This window comes from Pseudonaja textilis, chromosome 1 (genome assembly GCF_049901715.1).
Source record: "Pseudonaja textilis isolate UNSWEBS1 chromosome 1, rPseTex1.2, whole genome shotgun sequence".
NCBI classification, from domain to species: Eukaryota; Metazoa; Chordata; class Lepidosauria; order Squamata; family Elapidae; genus Pseudonaja; species Pseudonaja textilis.
The window spans coordinates 273,174,882-273,200,951 of NC_141990.1; the positions used below are offsets into that span (position 1 = coordinate 273,174,882).

The 26,070-nt window shown below is 34.9% G+C and overlaps 1 protein-coding gene across 4 annotated transcripts in view; it reads left to right on the forward strand.

Annotated features, from left to right (window-relative positions):
- Positions 1–25,389, forward strand: part of FSIP1 (fibrous sheath interacting protein 1) — a 76,857-nt gene extending 51,468 nt beyond the window's left edge. For 3 of the 4 annotated variants that reach the window (XM_087921823.1, XM_087921822.1, XM_087921825.1), the window contains one exon: positions 22,661–23,386. In XM_087921823.1, the coding sequence (XP_087777949.1) occupies positions 22,661–23,266 (606 nt within the window). In that variant the 3' untranslated portion in view covers positions 23,267–23,386. Of the gene's footprint in view, positions 1–22,660; positions 23,387–24,895 lie in introns of those variants that run through there. The other variant, XM_087921824.1, reaches the window with a different exon arrangement.
- Positions 25,390–26,070: the final 681 nt, after the last annotated feature.

The following is a 26,070-nucleotide window of genomic DNA, read 5'->3' on the forward strand; positions in this document are numbered from 1 at the left end:
AAAACAAGCATAATTCAGGCTAATTATGTTTAGAATGCCACAGTTTGAAGTGTTGTCCTTTTCTTTCTACTCATTCTGGTCAAAAGTAAATTGAAGTTATTTAGCTACAGTGCAAACAGAAAGGTCATTATTTCTTTACAACATGCTCTCAATAATAACATTCCAAGAATGAGTTTTATCCACCCAAAGTTAATTCATAGCAGTTCATTGTATTACAGCTTGCATTTGTAGGATTTAGACCTTATGTATTCTTACCATAATAAATTTTAATTAATTTTAAAAATATGATGGGTAAGGAAAGTCTGTACTTTTTCATTCATTACATGAGTTTATTCTAATATTTGACACAATTAAAACCTTTGTTTCAAATCAAGATTGATAAGGTTTATATAATCATCAGCAATGAGCTTGGTAACATGCTGAGCAAAGGCTATTATTTTATTATATTTTTATTTATTATTTTATTTACAAATTTATATTGCTATCTAATTCATACTTAGGTTACTCTGGATGGCTTACAACATTTAAAAAACTCATTATCTAATAAAACCATTAAAAGCCCTACCCCACCCCTCATGGCTGCAACAATACAACAAATATTTATTACTAGAATTATTAATTTTTTTGGAATTAATCTGCCTTTTCAGAAGCTTGCATAAATTATGCGTCTGCTATTCAAATAAACATTTAATAATAATAGCACTTAGATTTATATACTGCTTCACAGTGCTTTTACAGCCCTCTCTAAGTGGTTTACAGAATCAGCAGATTGCCCCCAACAATCTGGGTCCTCATTTTACAAACCTCAGAAGGACGGAAGGCTGAGTCAACCTTGAGCCAGTGAGACTTGAACTGCCAAACTGCTGCAAATCAGCAATCAGCAGAAGTAGCCTTCAGTACTGCACCTTAACCACTACACTCTAACCACTGCGCCACTTTAAAATACAATTCTGAGAGATAGTAAAATAAAAGGACTTAACTGTATGTTTCCTTTAATGTTATTTCACTGGAGCCCTTTCCTGTATAAGCTAGATGCCATAATTTTTTTACTTGAAGACCACATTTGACTGAGAAAATTTTTTGTATCTCAAGAGGCAAGAGACAAGTGGCTATGAGCAAAATACTGTATATTTAGTGCATATTTGTGTAACTTTAAACCAGGGGTGTCAAACTCATGTTATCATGGTGGTGTCATGTGATGAATTGGGACTTTTTTCCACTTTGCTAAACTGGGTTGGGGCGGGGCCAGCATGTGATGCATCTGGCCCGCGGGCCATGAGTTTAACACCCCTGCTTTAAACTATCTAGCTTCCTTTCTATCTATATTTGACGATTCCCCCCCCCCCAATATAGATAGAGAGATAGAGAGATAGATAATTTTGTTGATGGCTTATGATTTTTCAATTCTGATTGCAGAAGTCAGAGCATTTGCCCTTCAATACTTTAATATCCACAGTTGGGCAGTGGTGTCTGCAAAGGGTGGGGAGGTCAAAATGAGGAAAGCAACAGTCTTTGATTTTTATTGTTAAAAATAGTCTGTGTTATTTAGTCTTAAAAAGTTTGAGAAATGTTAAACAATAGAAGAAAATAAAACAATCTGTTCTGTTCCATTCTGGAGTCTTGCTGAACTTGTTTAGTTTACACAAGTTAGTTATTGGAGCAAAGTAATCTAGCTACCAATTGCTACAAGAGCTACTGTATTTTAAAATATAATTTAATTAATCATTAACACAAACAAGGTAAATTAAATGCTCCCTGCAATGAGTTAATTTAATCTACACAAAGCCACAAGTTGTCATATAAACATTTCTGCTGAAATTCTGTGCATGTTTGACTTATTTTTCTACCCTCCAAAATAAATAATTATTCAGTCTTTATCAGTCCTTTTTAAATTTAAATATTTCTATTTAATTTTTTATGATAAATGCTGCCTTTAAATTATTAAATGAAATTACAATACATGAATCAGTACTTTAATAAATGCAGCTGAAAACACTGGCAGAGGATTTCATGGTAAAGGTTTTTTTATAAAGCAATGAAGCATACTTTCTAATGCAGGGGTCTGCAACCTTAAGCAGATAAATTAAGGTTAACCTTAACCTTAACCTTAAGCCATTTGAACCCATTTCCCATAGAAAAGAAAACACTGGGAGCCACAAAACCTGGGTTAGTGTGGCCAACTCGATGTCACTCCCACCCAATCACATGACACCCCCCAGCCATGCCTACCCAGGTTTTGTGGTTCCCAGTATTTTCTTTTCTATGGGAAACTGGTATCTCTCTGTCTCTCTCTCTGTCTCTCTCTGTCTCTCTGTCTCTCTGTCTCTCTCTGTCTCTCTCTCTCTCTCCCCCTCTCTTTCTCTCTCTTCTCTCTCTTTTTCTCTCTCTTGCATGCATGCAGCACTCAGCAAAACTATACCACATCTCCATCATGGAGTGGGACTCCATATGTCAGGTGCAAAGTGAGTGGATTAGAAAGTTTGGGAAGTTTCTTCAGATTTTTCATTCCCAAAAAGAAATATAGGAGGTAAAGCTTCAAGAAGATAACCGTTCATTTTTCAGCTGACACTTTGGTATATAATCCTTCCATCCAATGTGTTTATTGTTATGTTTGGGGGTGGGAGGGAGAGGGAAAGAGAGAATATTGTAACTGTGCTGGGGTTCGACCTGCGAGATTGTGGCACCCTACCTACCTGCCTACTTTCTCCATTCAGTGGGGTAATTCTCCCTTTCAGCCCAGATGGGATTTCTACTACCAATTCTCCCATGCTGAGTTTAAGTGCATAGATGGGTGAGGAGCATGCTCAGCCAGAGGACTCTGCTAGCCCCATCTTTTTCTTTCTCAGGGAAAGAAAAAGAAACAGGACAGCGCTTCTCTCTCTCTCTCTCTCTCTCTCTCTCTCCCTTCTCCTGACTGAGACAGGAAATTGGCGGGGCGTCATCTGACTTCCTGCATCTTGCTGGGCAAGAAAGACACCATTCTCTTTCCTCTTCCTCCTCCCCGCCAGGGTGTGTGGGAGTCTTGTTTTTTTTTTGCTGATGTTGTTCCTTCTTTGAGTGCTTTTTACCATATGATTTAAATCAAGAGTCATTTCAGGTTGCCAGATAAATGAAGCTTTTTTGTTCCCCTGCTGTGGCTCTCTGTCGGATGATCCCACCACTGGCTGGCCCCACCCCTCACTCTTCTGTCCCACTCACTCCTTGCCTGCCCTGAGAAGAGAAGGGCGATGGCGGCGGATGGGAGCTCGCTCCGTATTCCAAGGCGGGAACAAAGCGCCCCTCTGCTCGCCTCTTCTTCTAGCCCTTGTTGGTGCTGTGCGCATCTCACACTAAGTTTAAGTGTGCTGCGCAAGGCGCTACAAGAGCAGTGAGCAGCTATGAAGGTGGCGAGAGGAATATGGGGAGACTTTCTTTATGCCCGAGACCCTGATGCCGCTGCTCTTCCCTCCTCCATGGCTACTCGCTGCTCTTGCAGCACCTTGCGCAGCACACTAAAACTTAGTGTGCTTCACAATGGGAGACTGCCTCCCCTTCTCCTCCTCCTGGAGACCACTACCACGCAGAGCATCAGCTGTAGCCGGCCTGGCCAGTCTCTCGGGGCAGAAAGTCACATGTCTCCCCCAGCGGCTCAGGGTGCACAGCACCAACAAGGGCCGGAAAAAGAGGCAAGTAAAGGGGTGCTTCATTCCCACCCTGGAATATGGAATGGGTCTCCATCCACCGCCACCGCCCTTCTCTTCTCAGGACAGGCGAGGAGTGAGGGGGAGTGGAGGGCGAGGGGTGGAGCCAGCCAGTGGCGGGATCATGCGACAGGGAGCCACAGGAGAGGGCCCAAAGAGCCACATGTGGCTCTGGAGCCACATGTTGCTGACCCCCGGTCTAATGTGAAGTTGTACCATGTATGATATTAGACTTAACAGTTGAAGCTCCAATAAAAGGGAGAGTGCTAAACACAATTTAGCATTAAATTAAACTAGATTAAATTAAATTAAAGCAGAAAATGCTAAATATACTTTAGATACAAAGGTGGTGTACCTTACTTTTGCCATGCCTACAAAATTGTAAATTATAAAGTAAGAATTCCAGAGTATAAATGTCTGCAGTTACATGAATAGGTTAAATTCACTTTTTAAAAGTGAATTAAATTCACTTTTTCCCCCTTCCATTTTTAAAGCATCGGTGTTAATTCTAATCTTTCATTTATTTTTTTGCTCTCTGTCTCTGTATAATTCAAATGGCACAATGTCTTTTCAGGATGATTAAAAACAGACAAAGCAGGCAGTTTAAAGTATTCCCACCTGTTTTGGTAAGTATGAAATAAAAGCCTGATTTTGAGAGGCATTTGCACATGGCCAGCATATTTCATCATAGGGTATTTTTACAAGTGACATCATGCAAACTCCTGATAAGTACAATCTTTTGTTACTTTGGGCTAAGGTGCAGATTGGAAAACTTAATATATAGAAACTAGTTAGAGATAAATATATCTTCCTCTGACCTAATTCTGTTCAATTATAAGAATTATGTATGGCTTTCAGATGTCTTAACAAGAAAAAAAATGGGATCCCTACCATGTTGTTCTCCTCTGGAAATACAGGATATCTGCTTTCTGTTATATATTATAAAATTAGTCACTATGTATAGGCTTAGTTGTTTTGCCAGCAAAGGGTAATATGCTGGTTATCCACTAGCTTTCAAAGGAACATAAAACAAATGCATAACATTTATCCTTGATAATCCTAGACACAATCTAGGATTTGAAATTTGAATCTGGCATTTTCTACTGCTTAAACAATGATTTCTAACAGATACCTTAGAACAGGGGCGTCAAACTCATGTTGTCACGGCATCGTCACACGACACATATAGTATCGTGACTTTTCCCCCTTTGCTAAACTGGGTGTGGGCTTGGACAGAGCATGACTCATCCAGCCTGCAGACTGTGAGTTTGACAGCCCTACCTTAGAAATTGTGTATCTTGAGGCTTGGTGTTTGGCTTTAACTGAAGCTGCACAAACATCAGTGCTAAGAAACCAGTCAAATTAGAAATCTTGGCCTTTTAGTTATATATTTTACTATATTAAATGCTCTATTTTATTTTTCAAAAAGAAATTTACAGCAAGTGGCAGAATCAAAAGGCTATTCTGTCCAATGTACAGGAAAAGGGTGCTGTGTGGCTACACAGGCCATCAATCAGTATTAAAAGCTGGCAAGATGTGTCTGATAGCATTTTGTCAGCAAAAGCAGGCAGCAAGCTTTATACATACATACATACATACATACATACATACATACATACACATACATACATACATACACTTATATGTATGTATATGTATAATGTATATGTGCTAGTTTACCTTCAGAAACTTCATGTCATTCCTTTTTCTAAAGTTCCTCCACAACAACAAACCAGAGATATGGATTGGCCTGAGAGGAAAAAAAAATCAACCATTGAGCATCCATGATTGAAGATGGAGTTGAACCTAGGATTCCATGATCTTACACCTAACGAGACAACCGGTTGGGTCATCCTTTGTGGGAAAGATGAGTTGGATGTTGGCAGAATGAACATTACATTTTAGGCTGTTTTTTTTTTTTTACTCCCAACACTGAATGGTCCAGAATTACAAAACTAGCAATATCAATAGCACTTAGACTTATATACTACTTCATAGTGCTTTACATCCCTCTCTAAGCAGTTTACAGAGTATATGGTAAATAGAAAAATAATTGTTGTGGCAAACCAACATCAACAATAAGTTAATATTTCTTATCTAAGCAGAGTCCCAGAGTGACTATGGACAAGCAAAAAATCCAGAGTGATTTCTGACTTCCTGCTAGGTTCCCCACCCACTTTACTAGAGTAATGCAAGAAATTATGATCTGCATTGACTGCAGAAACCCTGTGAACAAAATTAATTTGAACATTGTGGAAGTTTCAATTTCATGGAGTAATGGGTCCCAATTTTTGCCAGATTCTTTAGGTTAGTGGGTTTTATGTATCTTGATTTTAAAATGGTTGGTATAATGCACTATTTGGGCTAACTTGAGGGGACAAACAGACAAACACAAGAATATAATTTAGTTCCCAATCTTTTAAACTATAAATTTTCAGTTGCACATTATGGTTGAATATTTCATTATATTGCTCCTTTGAAGACAAGAGATGTATATGTTAAGGAGAGTTTGCTTTAGGCCTTTTTTGTGATATTTTACATTTATGTAAATCTGCTATGTGTGAGACCATTTAAATTTATCCCCATCATCCCAATCAGTCATGACAGATTGTAGTAGTACTATTCTGTCTCTCTCTGTCTCTCTCTCTCCTTTCTTCCTTCCTTCCTTCCTTGACATAATCACAGATTATCAAGCTGCTTTTTACAATTTTGTCTGGATACAGAATAGAATATCAGTATAGAAACTTTCACACAAAGTATGAAAGTATGCATAATAATCCCATATGTTCTGTGCATGTATTTAATTCCTGTAAAATGCAGAGTATGTGTTGAGGCTTTGTAGAAATTGGGTGGAGGCTAAACATTGGCACCTCAATTTAGTTTTCTGAACAGCATGGTTGAATAAGATCATGGTGCATCTAGCATACTTTCCGCTATGATAACAGCTTTTCAAATCTCAAGGATCTTTTTTAGCACTGTTGCTGTTAAGAGATCTTTAAAACTGATAGAAGATTATCTTCAGAAGTTCTGAAAGAAAAGAATAAAACTGCTTTTTTCTAGTATATTTAAACATCGTTGGCTTTGTTTTCTAAATGTTTTACAATGTTCTTAGTATTTGGCACTAATGAAGGCTGTTATTTACTTTGGATCTCTGTGAATAAGATTGCTAATATACTTGGAAAGTAAACTAAATAGCTAGCTTGCTGTGATTATTGAATTTATTTAAATGGATTACTATAATAGATTTAGGCTGAATTTATTTAAATGAATTACTATAATAGATTTAGGCTGGGTTCCAAAGAAAGGGTGTGTATACATGGCTGATAACCATGCATGTAGTCAGAGTTTTGTTTGCTGATTTCACGGTATTAGCTAGAACAAATTATATTTCTTTTTAGTTTCTTACTGTATATTTGTTACTGAAGAAAAGTTGTGTATATACTACCTGAAAACAGATTGTTGTCATGTAGTAATGAAACTTTCTCTGCAAATTTGTCACTTCTCTTTATCAAGCAGGGAGTCATACTCCCCGAACTATATAAAACTATACAGTATTTTGACTTATTCAGATTAAAGAAATAAAAAGAGGCCAGGAACCTTCAATGGTATTCAGTATCTTATCTTTAATAAAAGTTTTATCTGTTTAAAATGTTTCTGTTTCCACCTATCTTATAACCAAACTCTGGATGCACAGCAATAAAACCATATATATAACTAACCCAAAAGCAATAAAACCAAAGAAGAAAAAAACAGGAAAATCTGGTATCATAGCTACATATTCTCCTATTATGATGTCATCCTATCCCAGGGCCTGGGGAAAGAACCAGGTTTTGATATTCTCTAGATTAAAATGATGGGGGCCTGTTAGATCCCCAAGGCTTGGATATTCCATTGGACAGGGGCTGCAATGGGAAAGGCATGTATCTAGCAAACTAGAACTGGGGATTTTGAGTTGAGAGAAGACTTGATAAGAATTATACATATTTAAATTTGTTGAATATATGGCTTAAAGATATCTTTAGCCATATATTCCTTTTCTTGCTCATGATGCTAGAACTCAGCGGAACGAACTAATTTGTTTCTCATTCAAAACCAAAAAGAAACCATTCATATACAACATAATAAACTCAAGAATGTTACTGACAGAAATAGCATAGCTTTATAAAATTTTTATGATGGACAATTTATTATTAAATGGAATCCAAAGACGGCATACTTTGAATACCAGGTGCAGTCAACAAACATGCATGCCCTGCTTATAGACTTCTGAGGGAGACCAGCTGAGTGTTTTGTTTGATTTCTTTTATTTAAAGCAAAAAACATGGCCATCTGTTATGCCCGCCATTGGTTTTTATACCAATGAAAATGCCACAAGAAAAGTATAGCTTTAATTGAATGCAGTAGAGGCAGTACAGATAAAAGTAGTCAGCGCTCAGAATGGATCTATGACAATTCGCCATGGCCAACTTGCCATGAGCAACTTGCTGCAGAACAACTCGCCATGGTCATCTTGCCACAGGACAACTCGCTGTGGGACAAGAGTTACAATAATATCAAAGAAATGCTCGCATAGAATCATTAAAGAAAGGATACAAAAGGAGGGAAAGAATGAAATGTGAATGGCAAAAATTAAAATATTTTTTATTTATTTTAAGTAATTAAATAGCATTTTTACATTGTCCCACAGCGAGTTGTCCTGTGGCAAGATGACCATGGCGAGTTGTTCTGCAGCAAGTTGTTCATGGCAAGTTGGTTGCAATGAGTTGGCCGTGGTGAGGTAGCCATGGTAAGTTGGCTGCAGTAAGTTGGCTTGGCTGTGGCAAGTTGCCCCATTCCCCTCAGAATGGAGTGGGCTTCATTAGCTGGTAGAAAATTCAAGAAAGGCATTTAGATGGATTTTGTGATCCAAATAGTCCTAGAACTTGGATGCTACCACAGACAAGATTTGTTTTCTAATCACTGTCAGTTACATAAATTGAAGAAAGGGAAAAGCCTCTTTATTGGATAGGCATAATTGTTTGAAACAATACAATAAATAGGAACATGTCATTTGGAAAAGTCCTAACACAATTTGTCTTATCAAAATTAACAATGTAATTAAACAGAATCCCTTTGCATTCCTTTGTTCTGACATTACTGCTATTGATTTGAATTGGTAATTCCATATGTAGTTTTTTGTTTTTGTTTTCATAGACTTAACATTCAAATCCAAGTGACTCTGATTGACTGGAACTATAAAAAAAACAGAACAGAAAATAACAGAGAAATAAATTATATATATCCAGTAAGGAAAGAAAAAGTTGTTCACATGCAAATTACTTAATATAAATGTTAGATTATAAGGCTTGTGATTATGATTATTGAAATGTTGTGAAATAATAAACAATTATTTGTTCCCAGAAGTAATTGATGATCTTCAGGAACACCATGGGATGCAGTAGCCCAAAAAATATTCCGCATTGGCCTGATCTAATATTAGCATCTCAATTGCCATCAAAAACAATTCAGATCAAAAGTGTAATCTTTTTGTACAGTGTGATTTGTCAAGCTATAGTTTCAAGGCTGAAGTTTTTTCGTATCTTGTCAGTAGCATTCAATTTAATTCATCATTTTTATTTATTAAAATGTATACCAGGATTTCAGTGTTATGCATCCCAGATGCTTAACAACTATAGAGATCTACTATGAGTAACCCCTTCATCCCTCCATCTTCTTACAAGAACAAGTTACTACTCATTAGATATAACTGGCATGACTGTGTTAACTGCAGAAGAATCTGAGTACAGCAAGAGGGAATTGTCCGGACAGGAGAGCAGGAATGTAGAATATGCAAACTTGCAACTATCTTCAACAGATGAGACTTGGGGACATGAGAATAAAAAGGCTAAGACCTCTCTGGATGTGAAGAGATGGGAAAAGAGCAGGCTGGATTTAAAGAACTGCATATAAATTATTTATTATGTTTCCTGCTTCTCATAAACTATCAGTGGTCGGTATATTGTGGCTCCTGGCAGAGAAGTAGCAATAAATACTTAATTTCTCAACTGATAGCTGCCCAGCCATACCAGTATTTGAAGTAGATAGCTCACAAGTAAAAATACAACTATTTGTAAGTTTTACTACAGATACTGGAAAAAATATTAATAAAACAAAACTAGTAGCTACAAAATTTGAGTCGTGTATAAAATAGTTCCATGTTCAAATTTTGTGGTGCTTTTTTCTGTCTGTATATTTTAGTGGGCTATTTATTTTGAGCTGTTTAATGCCTGCATATTGTTATTATAATGGATCAATCCATTCTCAGGCTTTTTGTTTTTTACCTAGCTCTCATCATATCTAGAAGTATTTGTCCAAGGCTTTGGTGAGTATAGCCTTCTTCATGCTTGTACTGGGGAATACCTAACAGTGATGCCAGGACAGTATTATATATAGATCTCCATTCCAGTTTCCCAAGCATATCCTGATGGGAGTATAGGTAGAATTATACAGCAGAATCTGGGTATAAAATTTCAAGGCAACTTTTGAAAACAATCTTAACTTTGTGATTTGTGACTTTTAACTGGGTGACTTTGGTTGCCAGAGTGACTTTCAGCAGTTTTTTTTTTTTACAAAATCTATTTCCCACTGAAATAAAAGGGGAGAAAGAGATTGGGGATCATTTGAAACAGATGGGAAAAATTAAACACTCACTTTTTGTCCATTTTGGTCTCGCGTTCACATTCCTCCAGCAAGTTCAGTTTACTTAAAAATGAAGGAACCTGTTCTACCACATTCCTTTTATATAAAAAGTTTATATCATTATTTATACCAGGGTACAACACTTCAGATAGAGTTGGAGTTGAACTCCCATTCTAGAGTATAACATTGGCCGTTCCCCAGCTGATTCCCACGCTCTTGATTCCTACCTGACTTTTAGTTGATTAGTTTTTTCCTCTTGGAAAAATAAATTGCTTACAAGTGACTGACAGTTTTTGACTGCTGAAACATACTTTCCCACCTTAGACTAAGAGATGCACTTCACATTTACAATTCCAGTTGGTTTTAGCGTGCATAAAGATAAAAATAATCTGTCTCACTAGAGTTATACACTTCTCGGTATTTCTCCATAGATTTGCCTCCTGATTAGGAGCAAACAAAAGCAGAGCAGCAACGTCTACCTCAATTGAGCAAGTGTTAAGGGCTGCTGAAGCATTCAGTCACTTCTGATTTAAGGACAAAGCAGTGTTGTTTATTCCCAGAGGCCAAGTTGGTAGAGCAATTGCATATAGCAGTTGTTCACTCAGAGATGTTTCAGTTGATTCTTTCCGAGGGGCTATTTTGTGATTCACAGGAGCTGTATATTAACTGGAGTTTCTCCCAACGCTGTTGTAGTTGTTGGATGTACTACACAAAAGAGTTCAGCTGAATTAATGTCCTGGTTTAAACAATCCAGAAATTAGGCAACTCATCCTCTTGAAATAGTGCAGAATTTAGACAGCTGATGGTATGCTATATCAGTTTAATAGAAGGCAGAAATGGTTTAAGGGAATGCTTGTGATGCTATTAAATGTTGTGAAATCAAAACTAATGAGCCAAGAAATATGAGAAAAGAGTCAAAAGTTATTTAATTCCCACTAAGAAATGTAAACCATAGGAAATAAAAGAAAAAGGAAAACAAAGAACAGTCTTACTTTTATAATAGATTCTCATACTAATTGCTGTCTTGTGTCAATTTGATGCATATGTCATTTCCTTTTTGTGTGTTTTTAAAGAAGGAATATTTTTAAAATAACATTTCCCTGTATATAAAACTAACATTAGAAAGCCAGTTGAGTATAGTGGTTGAGGCATCAGGCTAGAAACCTTGAGACTATGAATTCTAGCCTTGCCTTAGTCACAAAACCAGCTGGGTGACCTTGGGTCACTCACTTTCTATCAGCCCTAGGAAGGAAGCAATGGCAAATTACTTCTGCAAACCTTTGCCAAGAAAACTGCATGTTTTTGCAGGCAATCTCTGAAAATCAGACATGAGTGAATGAAATTTAATAAAAAGCCTACAGTAGGGATCAGCATTTTCAACATATTCTAAGTCCCATAACCTATCAGCTGTCAATCTTCAGAACTCCATACCCTGCTACTGTTGTTCATCCTTTCGGAGGCTTCTTATTCTCCTATGCATTTTTATGATCTGACCACTAGAAAAGAAAATCAGGAACGCCTTCTTTCCAGGGATCAGGCAAATCAAATCCCAAAGGAAAAGGAAACACAAATGGAGAACAGCAGTAGTGAGAGTGAAAGTACAATGCCTTTTAAAATCTGATGCTGATATCTTATTTATATAATTACAAAAGCACCTGAAAAACCACACTGGTGAGATGATGCTCAGATGGCTTCAGGAAATGCACCTATTTTGGTGCCTTACATCTTCCTTGAAAATTATCCAAAATTTTCCTTCAAAACTTCTGTTTTGTTCTGAGCTACATAGACTAACTGGGAAATACTGCCAGAACTGCCCACCTTTGATTACTTTTATCATATAATCTTGTTGAAGATTGAATTAAGGTGCTGAAGATTGAATTTAGTTACACTAAGGAGCACAGTTTCAACATTGCATATTTACTTAAAATCTTTGGGAAACCCATAAGAGGAACACTTAAATTGACCTTTACTGAAATCAGTTGGGAAAAATAATCTAATCATCAACCAAGTCACAATCACTTTCTCTCTCTAGGTCACACAGTTTACAGTAGAATTCTACTAGTGATTTTCATTTGTTAGAGGAATCAAATAACTTTTTTTTATTACATCTCTTATTTTTGTTCTGACTCATCCTGAGTCTAATTCAAAATCATGAAATCCTTTGAAAGCCTTGCTGGATAGTCTGTCTGTCTGTCTGTCTATCTATCTATCTATCTATCTATCTATCTATCTATCTATCTATCTATCTATCATCTATCTATCTATCATCTATCTGTCATCATCTATCTATCTAATTTATGTATTCACCCATTGCACAAACACATGACTGGGGCTGCATACCACACAATAGAACACTTTAAATCTCCATAACAACCTAAAAATAAAAGGGAAATAGAATGAATATAAAAAAAAATACCAAGAAAATGGGAGAACAAACATAACTTAATCTCACATGGCCAGCTATCCCTGGTGGAAACAAACAGGTTTAAAGGGATTTCCAAGGTTAACAGAGATGGGGCTAATCTTACCACAGAGGAATGATGGTCCAATGCTATAATTCCAAATGCTATAATAGTCTAGTTAATCTCTTATTACTTGTCGTTCATGTATTCTGTGTTATTGATAGGTATGAATGCTTATTGAACTAAAAAGTGCTGAGTGCACATTCAAACCAAATAATCCTCCCATGATGAGTCAGAAAAAGCAAATAAAACCAACAGTGCATAATAGGGTTGCATATGTGCCAGTTAAACATCAGTTACAAGTTTCTTTAGATATGTTCTTATCCACTGAAATACACTCATAAGAATTTGCATAGCGATCAAGAAAGTGACTTTTAGTAATAATACACAATCATCGATAGAAGAGAATATATGTAGCTCAGGGTTGAACTTCATGCTCTCTGAACTCGGTTGTTTTCTTGCAGATGTTTCATTACCAAACTAGGTAACATCATCAGTGCAACTCAGTGCACGGTTGGAAAGCACCAAGGACCTCACTCACAAATATGCTTATCTGAATAAAGTTCTGCATCATCCATGAAATATTTAAAGTGTACTTACACCGTGTATGTTATTTTTCTTGCCCTAAGGAGAGTCATGCTATCTTGTGGGTCCCTGGGTATCGCTTCATAACCACACAAATTTTTTTGATCATCATCACCATCATATTAAATTTATATGTGACCTGACTTTCATTGGCTCTGGGCACTTTACAAATTGATTTGAAACTTGAAAAACAGGACAATAAAACAATAAAAAAAAAACTTTAAAAGATTGGGATGGGAGAATAACAATCTGGGTAGAATCATAGGTTTGCAATATCTTCTTAAACTGTGTTAGTGAATAGAAAGCAACCTGTTCCTGTGATGATTCAGATAATTGTTTGGGGGGGGATGTTTTAATCTCAGAACAAATTAATTTTAAAACTTTTGATTCATATTATTTTGTCAATTTATTTATTTATGTTATGCACACATAATGAGCAAAACTATGTATAAGCTTTAAAAAAAACACAAAATGTTTTGTTCCATGATTTCACCTATTAGCAAAAAGAAGGTCGTCATTTTAGTTAGTGGAATTTGATATTAGAAAAAGTAGCAAATTTTTGTATGCTCCAACCAAGATAGTAACATTGAAAAAAACTAAAAGAAGTCAGAAGAGAAGATGTAAGAATAGACCTGAACAAGCAAAGACAAAGCTGGGAATCTCAGATGGGAATATCCAAAACATAAAATTTAGGAACTAATGGACTACAGAAACGGGAAAAAATGTAAAAAATATATAAAAAAGGAATTATTTTTGCTAGTTATTATTTTATAATTCCCAAAGGAACAGACACAAAATTATATCCCAAACTGCTTGGTTAATGACTTATAGCTGAATTTTTATTAATTTTACATTTTAATTTAGTAGTAAAGTAGTAAATTTAATGTAGTAGTAAAGTGGTAAACTTAATTTAGCAGTAAAGTAGCAATAGCAGGATTTTTATCTCAACTTGTTATATCAAGTTGACATGATCAGGAGCCTGGTAGCTGCATTTCCACCTAATACATTTTATTGAAAAGCATAAACTTTTATAAATGAGCTTAAGGGTTCCACATCCACTTTTCTGGCTTTTCATGTCTTAGTCTTAATGGAAAATAAATAAATAAATGCAAGACAATCCCATATGGTTTACACTAAAGTAGGCATTGGGGATTGATCGAGAAATAGTAGACTCTTTAAAGCCAGTTACTGTATATGCAGTTGATTGATTATTTGTACGTCTGAGATTAATTAAGAATGGGAATGCAAAGACCAATGGTCAAAGACCAATGGCTTTTTTTCCCTATTAAATTAAGGGTGGTAATATTGAAGCTATCTCTGTCAAATTATTTCTCAAAATGCAGTCATATAAACATACATCTGGAAGGAAGTGCTATCAAACGTAGTGACATCCATTTTTTTTTTAAAAAAAGTGTGATTGTACCATTTTCTATTCTCCGGTCCTTTTTAAAAAAAATCTGTTATTTTTTATTTATTTTTTAATGCTGAATGGCTTTAGTGGTCCCTGTTCTTACTGGGGAAATGGAACTGGGCTTTTGTGAATTTTTCCGGTCCCACTCAAACATATTTCCATAAAGTTCAGAGGAACAAGGAAATGCATAAGGCTTCTTCTCTTGAAAGAGTGAGATCCTGTTATTCTTTCTCCAATTTATCTGAAAGTGCATTGTCTTTAAGAATCAAGGTAGCTATTAAAAAGGTATTTGGTGAGCTGAAATAACTGTTTGAATAGACAAGATGAGTTATTGCTCAAAATTTTTTTTATTACTATACAAAGCATCACTCTTTAAAACTTTACAAAAATAATGAATGTTATTCTTAGGTTTTTCTAACTTCTTCAATATAAACTTTCAGATGGTGATCACCGAGATCACTTGATATCTAAGTAGAAAATAAAAGCATACTAGACTATTATGTGGCTTTTTGTCATTGAAAAGAGCCAAAACCACACTGAAATATTTTTGGCTTACGAAGATGCTTTAACTGAAAGACAAAATTAAGGACTATGTGATGAAACAAGATTCATATTTTTCTTTAAAAAATGGCTGGCATATAACATGGAATAATTAAATACTGTGTGTGCGTGCACATGCCTGTATCTGAGCAAGCAAAATCGGATTGTCAAATAGTATACTGAAAGGGTTCTTTGTGAGACTCAAGCAGCGTATATGGCACTAACAGTTTTATCTCCTAACCTCTAGGTCTTCCTAGAGATTTTGGAAAAGGCACCATTTTAAGATTTGATTTAAGAGCAGAAGCAATGTTTAAGTGGAGAGCTAGAGCCAGTTTAGTATAAAGAATAATATGAAACATCAGTATTTGTATACAGGAATGAAAACTATTAAGCCATAGATTATTAAAATGCAAAATTTATAAGATCTATAACAGCTGTGGTAGCACAATGATTAGAATGCAGTATTGCAGACTAACTCTGCTGACTGCCAGCAGTTAGATCCTGACCAGCTCAAGGTTGACTCAACCTTCCATCCTTCTGAGGTCGGTAAAATGAGGACCCAGATTTTTGGGGGCAGCATGATGACTCTGTAAACTGCTTAGAGATTGCTGTCAAGCAATATTATGGGCTAGTATATAAGTTGAAGTGCTATTGCTATATATCATTTACATTTTGCAAAGTTTTGTAATTGTCCCTTCATATGTTTAAAGAATAATTTGAGGGGAACTGTACATGTGTCAGATATATATGAAATTATAAAACGACGCATACTTAGTAGAAAGTATTTCAGAAAGAGGGTTGCAGGAAATAAGCAAAAGATCAGAAAGAGGTCAGAACTCTTTACTGAAAACTCTTTCACTTTCTGACTAATCGACTATTACTCTTGAGAGCTGTTTAAACACAAATCTATTATTACACAATCTTTCAGAAACCATTTTTCCACATTATACGGGTAGTTCTCAACTTATGACTGGTTGCTTAGCAACCATTTAAAATTACAATGGACTCCTTTAGGAGGTATTTACAATCCAGTTCTGAAGTTGTGAAGGCTGCCCCCATAGTCACATGGCCACATTTTGGGTGCTCAAGAACCGGCTGTACTTTATGGCCATTTGCAGCATCCCACAGTCATGTGACTGAGTTTTACAACATTTTTGCAGAAAACCAGCATTTCGTTCTGGTTTTTGGCAAAACTGACTCCTAGCAAACTACTGGTTCGCTTAATCACTGTGGCATTTGCTTAATGACTTTGCTTAATTTACAAAGGCTGTAAAATTAGGTTGGTCACCTAGGTGATCTATTTTATGAGCATTATGATTTATGACATAACGGACCAGCTCAATTATGGTTGTAAGTTGACTATCTAATGGAAATGATTCAGTGTACAGTATCTGCTGCTGTAAGTATTTATATGGTATGCATGAGAGAGAGAGAAAGAGAAGGAGAGAATATTTTCCCTGGTGCAGGGGATACTCATATTTCTAATGCCATTTTTCTGGTAAAAAACTTTACACCAAATCCTACTTCTCCATTAGTAAAAATATACAAGCTGGGTCTATATATTTTTATACTTTCTCTTCCAGGGCTCAGCTGTTACTATATAACGTTTTCTTCATGATTTCAGAATTGTGCAAAAAGAAAATCTCAACATGTTGCATGATTCACAGCTGTTACACATCCCCATATAATAATTCAATCATTTAACAATCGTTATCAAATACAGTAATTTTTAATTAATGCAAAGGAAATTTAATTTTTAAATACTGAAATGCCAACAGCTTTTCTTACCCATTATCCTCCTTTCTTTTTTATCTAAACTTTTTTTCTCCCACCGTATACCTGCAGAAAGCTTAGTTTATTGGTTGGTATAAAATGTTAATAAGAAATAAAAGCACTGTAATCATTAACGGGCTTAGGACAGATGTTAGCACTCCCCCTAGGACCTGTACTTGGGTTTTTGTCTCTGGTGAGCAAAACTATGCAGATCAAGCTCCAGGTGACCCATTTCTGGGACACCTTACTGCTCAATGCTACCTTTTTATGTATTTCTGAAAGAAATGTTTTTTTTCATTTCAGGAAGGATTTTTAGCAATACGTAAAGTTTGCAGCACACTTTTCTCTAATGCCCTCATCACTATACGTGTTTTTTATTTGTAGATCTGAATAATATATTGAAGCGAAGTACAATATTTAAAATATGCGTGCTGTTCCTCTTATTTTGTTTCTAGAATGCATGCTGGAGAAATCTGTATGAGAAGCAAACTGAACTATGTTCTTTTCTTTCTCTGAGTGCTATTTGAAGCTAGGTTTTAAACTTCTTTATTTAAAGCGCATATGAAGAATCATAAAAAAGTTACACATTTTAATAACCATTGTTGGTGACCAGTTCCCATTGTAGTGCTCTCACAAAAACAGCTAGAAAACTTTGAATTAGAAACCCTGGATTTCCAAGAGGATTTGCACAAGGTGATTATGAATGGACATTCCTACCACATGCAGAGGACCAGTCCTATAGATTGGATTTATCCTATATCCTCATACAACTGAGGAATGTAGCTAAGCTCAAAAACTGTCAGGTGGAAAATGGCATCTTGGGTCAGGAGTACCATGCTAGTAGCCTCCCTCTAGCTTACATAAAGAGAGCTGCCAGGAAGATTCTTTAGAGGGGATCCAGCATGACTGAATATGAATAAGGAGCTGTTTCATTCGCCCAGCCTCCATTCTCCATTTTTGCAATAAAAGCTATCATCTACATGGACACCGAATCCAATTAAAAATTAAGAAAAATAATGAGGCCATTATTTACTGCAGTTCGATCTGAACTGCATAACAATATTCATTCTTCTTTAAATGTGGCCTTCTTTTATGAATGGTATGCAGATATGTCAGTCAAAATGTATGTCTAAAGAGTTAACCTTTAAATATATTTAATTTAGCTTTCAAGTATTTATTTAAATGTTTTAAATATTGAAAGACTGTACAAGTATTGTGAATTCCAGAGGGCTTTCAGTTTGCAGGAAAAGGCCAGAGGATGGTGAAATAAATTAAGGAACGGCAGTGATTGTATTCATACACTGCACAAACTTTAATGTGATTTGTTTACTTTTGGTTTAGCTATTTATATGAATCTAGCCTCATAGTTTATAAATAGTGGCTTGTGATTTAGCAAATTAAGCAGACAGTAAATTGTGATTTATTAAAAATTGTAAAATATTGTAAAATGCTAAATTTTTCTCTAGTCTACTAATAAAAGACCAAGAATGTTTATAGATTGAGGCAGATTTTTTTTTATCTGGAGAAATAGGAATAACTTCCACATAATTATTATGTCATTAGTGCAAACAAAACACCTTGCACCCCGTATTCTCCCTGTTTGCCTTACACATTTTCTTTTTCTTTTGGCTTCAAGAAATAAGAGCTTGCTAATCACAAAAGTTCAACGGGACCAGAGAACCCAAGTCTTAATGATTTCTGGGAGAGATTTGATTTTTCCCACTTAATTCTCCCATGAAACCTCGAAGAGCTGTCTTTGGCCAGATTTTGCCCTTTCTGTTACTATTAGTCACATCAATAATATACAATTAAGGTGTTGCATTTTATCTTTGACAAGAGAAAATTAAGAAATGAAATGGGATTTCTGTTGCCAGAACTTTGTTGGGTTCCATTGAACATAGATGTCTCCTCTAAGTTGGCATTTTACAGCTTAATAATTTTAGTATAATTATGTACATTATGACTACCAAGTCTTTAAGCAGAAAACTAATGGGTTGATATATGTAACCCAATCTTTTAATTATTTATCCAAATGTCAGGCCATGTGCTCATTGTCTCAGCTGATTTACTTCTTGTCAAGAACTATTTGTATAAGGAGGCCAACAAGAAACATGAGAAGAAAGGAACCCCGTTCTCTAAGGAACTTCCCCTTAGAGAAAATTGGAAGAGTGATTTTACTGTTACATCTACTGAATAGGCAATTGTTCCTGGATACAGAAAAAAAGAGAAAATTACATACAAAATCTAAACTCATTTTGATTTTGTACAACAAAACTTCCTGTTACATTCTCCTGAATGGTTAATAATTGATCATCCTTACAAAATCCTCATATTAATTCATTTCAAGATAAATATATTCTGTAAAGTTCAGAAAAGGAACAAAAAACATAAACCAAAATAAAGTCTTGAAATAAGAAAGGCAAGGGAAATATAGTTAAAACTAGTTCATGTCATAGCATTACTATAACTTTCAGTCCCAATCTATTCACGAAACTATTTTTGCATCCTTCATCCTAACAAAGCCTTTTATGCTTTTAACTTCTCATCTTTATCTTTTATAGAATCTCATCAAATTTATCCAACCATGACCATGTAGTTTCAAGGCCCCACCAGCCAAAACCTTTAAGCTCCATTAATTTTCATGTTGTCGTTCAGTATACATATAAATATTTCCCAGTGAACCCAAGGATGATTGGGTGAATTGAAATGATTGGCTGAATTGAATCCAATACTGTTTTACTGAAAGAATTGGTAATACTCCTAAAACATTCAATGTGCTGATTTTAGGTTAGAAAAGTAGAACTTGAAATTTTTCAGGAGTATAAATGGATATTTTATAGATAATTCCTGACCATCCCAAACAAAGTTTTGTCTGTTTGGTGCCTAAGTGAGAGAATAGCTTACTTGTGGAAATCAGCACAAATCAGCAGGAATTTAGTAGCAATCACTTTAATTTAGTTTTTCAATGTTACTGTACTATATATTGAATTTTAACTGGTTTATATGTGTTATTGATTTAGTTGATATTAAACTGTTAGTGTGTTTTATTTAGATGTCATTTATTATGCAAACATTTTAGTTGTATACCTTGATTGATTTTAAGTAAGAAATGTCATTCATTTTATGTCTGTATTTTGATTCTAGCTGCTTTCAATATAAATAATAAAATGTTGGTGGAAATATGTTTAATTAAATAAAAAGTCAATCAAAATAGCTAGAGTAGATTTAATCATTTTTTGAGTAGCCATCTGAAAGGTTGACAGAACTTACCCAGTTTTTACATTTCTATCAGTTCTCCTGATTAATAAAAATGTACCTTTGTCGTAGACCAGGGGCGTCAAACTGAAGGCCTTGAGCCAGATCTTGCTCATGGGGTGCTTAGATCTGGCCCACGGGGCTGCCCTGGATACAGTGAAGAATCGGCCCACAGTGCCTCTGCCAGCGAAAACAGAGCTTCGTGTTTGGCTGCCACAGCCTCCTACAGCCCTCTGCCAGCAAAAATATAGCTCGGCCTCCCAAGCTCCATTTTCGCTGATGGTGTGCTTGGGCCACTAGATGCTTCCTCTTCAAAATGAGTGACGTTAAGCTGGCCATGTCTACCCTGGTCACGTCCTCCATCTCTCTGAGGTGAAACACAACCCTGATGTGGCCCTCAATGAAATCGAGTTTGACACCCCTGTCCATACTATTTTCAATACCAGTTGATGCAGACAGCTCACTGTGTAGCTCTCTTACAATGAATTGGGTCCAGATTAGCATTTGTGAAAAGCGGAGCTCACAGTCCTGTTACATACGTTGTTCTGGACCCAAAGCTGCACTGAGGATCTTTGGAGATCATACAAAAGGTCTTTCAGATTATGTGAAGAATTTTTTTTAAAAAAAATCAGCAGACGCACAATTTTTAAAAAAACAATATGTAATTATTGAAAGTAGTTGTAGTAATCTCTACTTAAGTAATAATAGTCTCCTGATTCCTTTATGTGTTTAGGTAACTTGATCTGATAATTTTATATTTTACGGAAGTACCATTATATATTGTTTTCTGTACGGTCTATAAAATGTGATTCAATGGTCCATTGTAAGGGTTTTTCTTTTTATCAATGGTGAGATTATAACTAATGACAACAAAATGCACTATTTAGTCAGTATGATATAAACTACGTAGTTATTAAATAAAATGAACAGGAAAAGAAACTATATTAATATATAAAAACCCATATAATATCAATTTGGGATTTATTCATCTTATCACTAAATATAGACTATATAGAAATACTTTGCTCCATCTTTTAGTTTTTGGACTATAAAAATATTAAAAAATAGATAACAAATATCTGGAATCCATTCCTTAAGATCAAGAAGGTTTTTTCTTTTCTTTTTTCATTTATGTAAGAGTATTTTGCTCAGTACCACATTTGATAAAGCCGATGGCTCATAAAATGACAAATTCCATCTTTTAGGAATATAATTTAACATCATGCTACTTTGCTGTAAAATTTTGAATAATAACAATAACAATAGTTATTAAAAATAGCAATAGTTTAAATTTGCATCTTGAAATGCCTTATATATTAATTCAAATATTTAAACTGGCATTAAATTTAGACAGTGTTAGAATTAGGTTTCTGTTAACAACTGTGACCAATATTACTATATACATTACAAAATGAAGTAAAAGAATTAACAGTAATTTCTGACTAATGTAGAAAATTTTGCAAGTTTAAAAAATTGAATATAAGGTCAGGAAAATTCAAAGTTCAGCTGTGGTAACTAAGATGTGGTAACAGATGTGGTTATTAATCATCAATGAAGATCATTGTTGAAAATGGTTTCCATATTGAGTTAAATTCTAGATCAGTTATTATTTTCCATGGTTATGTGGCCAGATGACTATGCACCAAAGTACATGGAATGCTGTTAACTTCCCTCAGAAGTGGTACACATTTATCTATACTCATTTGCATGCTTTCAAATTGCTACATGGGCAGGAGCTGGGACAAGGAATGGAAGTTCACCCCTTCCATGGCTTGAACCCAGGCTGTCCAGCTGACAAGCTCAGCATCTTTAACCACTGAGCCATTGCATCCCTCCATAAAATATCTGTTAGGAATTAATATTTGAATCCTTCTTAAAATATACATTAGTCTTAAGGTATCATTCATCTGGAATACTATATATTGATAGTCAGTTCAGTGAAAAAAAAGAGAGATAAAATCTAAATTAACAATGGGATCTCATATTGTCAGTAGGCTATCTTGTGAGGTGTTTCTCAGGATCGCTTCATTTCATTGTTCTAGCAAGTTTGTGTATGCTTTGTTAAAAATTTTTCAAAGGTGACAAGTGTATTTCTAATAACAGATCACACTAAAAATGCCTTGATTTATAATCTGCCCATCTTCATTTCTTTCGGATCTTAATTTATGACATTTAGCATCATGGTTCAACGGTACCATTATTTTTCTGTGCTGTTTTATGATAACATTATTTGTAACTTCGTTTTGATGGGGGCAACTTTTCCCTTATTTTCGCAGTCAGATATACCCCTTTGCCTCTCAGAAGAGCAACTTAATGCCCTTCTGGAAGACTGTATGCAAAACCTAAGAAGAGGATGTGATCTTAATTTGACCAGATGTGAAGAAAATTCTGTTGAGAGGATAAGCCCTTGTGATACTTTTGAAGAGAACATGCCAGACTCTAGGAATGAAGTGTTAGATGATATTCAGCTACCAGCAAATGAGGAAATGCTTGGAGATGAATATAAAGATATATTTTCAAAGGAAAATATAGACTCCTGCTTTAATCCCAGCAAGACATTTTTCGAATTTCCCATGTCGGAGAAAAAGGGAAATGAAGAAGACCAAGAGGAGGCACCAGACACTGCTAATGGCTCTGAAGATTTCTTCATGTCAAAGGTTCTCAGTATAGACAAGATGAAAAAGCCTCCTTTTCTTGATGAACCTTTTTATTGTGTCAGCATGAACAATGAACTTTCCACAGATGCCAGCATTCCTAGCATACCACTAAAAACCAGAGGAGGTGAGGCTATGAATAAACTTTTAGACCAAGCATTTGATTATGATTTTAAAAGCCCAGACAAGTCAGGCAGGATTTCATTAAACATATGCACTAATGTTTGATGGTTATGCTGGTTATGCGCAAAAGCACAGAATGAGGTTGAGAATAACAGACCATTTCAAAATGTTTTCTGACATTTTTAAACTGACCTAAATAGCAATGATTACTAGTTCTTTTTTTAAAAGTACGAAATATAATGTTTTTGTCAGTTAGTTGTAAGGTGGGTAGGCATAAGTTATGATTTCCTAGACAAGTATGTTTCTTGTGTTTTTATTTTATAAATTGTACAAAAGTTTCAAAAAAATCAGCTGATAATGTTTTGAATATAAACAAGCTCAAAATCATAGAAGAGAATGTGTAACTGTTAACATTACTTGGCAATAGTATCTTGATAGATATATTTCCTGTTACAAACCAGAATTGTCTGGCAATCTTTCTTAATTATATAATCAAATAATGCTGCTTGTGACGCATAAACATCTTAAATTTCAACCTATTTAAGGATATTAGCTGTGCCTCTTTTTCCATGGCAAATTATTTTAAACATGCTACCAAGCTTTTCATTTTTCTCTTTAGTCTTCTCATCTGTATTTGTGTCTACTTTTTCAAACCTGGATAATCTTCTGATATTATTATTCTATTAGATGAAATACCAAACTTGTCTAAAATTATCCTGAATTATTCATCAGAATTCATAATATTCCAGTTATCTAGAAATAAACAATAGATGTCTGAATTGATAAGAGATGATATTTTATTTTTTATTAATTAAACAGATTTATGTAACTCACACACAGTGATTCTATAGTTTAAAAGATTCTGTAGTTTAAAAAATATGAGAAAATGTTATACTTATTTTAAGTATAAGACATTTTAAAATTTTAATATTGATATATATTGTTCAACCTTTAAAGTTATTCTGTTGAACCTGGATATAGATAAAAAGTAAAAAGTGGTCTTTCAAATGATTTCTATGGTACTCAGATGTATGGCTTAAATCCAAATTCTATCTGTGAACAGCAAGACTTATTCTTTCCACTCATGAATTTAGAGGATAAAATTGATTTTAACTAATTCCTCTCTTCCTCTGGAGCAGCTTGAGCCATTGTAATTTTTATATATTTGGAGAATTAAGAATATTTGTTAGGCTTCCTGAGAGTTTTAGCTTTCACTGAATTAACTACAATTAAGTATTTTGGGCTGGGTCTTGCATACTCTCCAGCATGTGCATAATAGCCTTTAAATACTCCTGTTTCAAGTGATAACAAATTGAAAAATTTATTGTGTGAGAATAGATTTGCAATTAACTTCTCTGGGGAAAAGATTAAGAATGGAGGTCATTGCAGTATAATTTATGAAATTTGTCAAAGTATTTCTGGCTCCTCCAATATGACATAGAGATCATATGAAAAAGAATGTTCTTGCTAATATTAGTATTGACTGGCAGAGGGTAAATAAGATAGATAGGTAAACTTTATTATACTTTGACTAGCACATATACAAATATACATCTATAGATAAAATTCTACATACATTTTAAAATATGTGGTTGTATAGAACTGGGTAGTGTAGCAAAATATTAAGATGGTGATGATGAGAGTTCTTCTGAGCAATAAAATTCAAAATCTATATTTTCAAGTTGGATACTAAAGACCTTTCATTAATCCATGAATGATTTTATTTCTGTGCAGATGAGCTGAAAGATGAAGATGTGAATGAAAAGTGATGTTCTACCAACTTAAACCACATTGGTATAAAATCTGCTTCATTAATTCTTCGTGTATTGTTTCAGAAAAATTTATGTCATAATATTTTTATCTTATTTTCATGTTGCAATAGGACTTCTAAATAAAGTTCTCCAGATTAACTTCTTTTTGGGGATGACTTATGTACATGCAAATGTTTTACAGATCTAAAACTATTAAGCTCCTCTATCTGCACATATACATTCCAGTTATATCAATATTTATAATGTCCAGCAAATTTATGTAAGTGATAATAATAGCACTTTTCTAACCATAAGCTATATGTAAATATTAATAGGACTATTTTTATGCTTGTTATATGCATTATCCTCCTATGGAAGAAACCCAGTGCATGTACAGTCATGTTTTCCAGCATTTTTCCTGTTCATGCAATAATTTCTAAATATAAGTATCATTTGAATAAACATTTTTGGAGGTGGATGATTATCTGAAGCATTCGATAGCTGAACATCCTGGATTTTTGAAAACATAAAGCAAACATGCAAAGAATAATGTGGATAACATACATAAGCTATTGGCAGTTATTAATCCATTTCTTTACATTTCGCTGTCTGAGATCTCTCATGTGATCATCTATCGATTAGCAAGCTGTATTTGTTTAAAGAGAATCTGTAGCAAATGGAGATATCCAGTATCAATAAAATGCAGGCAGATTATGGTTGCCTTACATCATGGGTGTCAAACTCACAGTGTCACATTGCCATCACATGATGTATTGTGATGTTTTTCCCCTTTGCAGAGCTGGGGTGGGCATGGCCTGTGCATGATGCATCTGGCCCGTGGGCTGCCAATTTAATACCCTGCCTTGCCTCACAAAAATAGTTTGACATTTCCTTTTAATTTTGTAATTTTAACAAACTTCTGATTCTAAAAATTAATGTGACTTTTCAACTTTGTTTTGAAATGAGAAGGGATTTCAGACACACTACCTAACAAACCAGATTGGCAGGAGTGGGATTCAACTGTTGTAAAAACTGGTTTGGTGAGTGTGTGTGTAGTGTTTAAAAATCGCCCATTTTCAGCTCTAAAATATACCTTCTATTGCAGCCTCAGTGAATTAAACAGCTAAGGCACAGCAATCCACTCTGCTGTGTGAATCA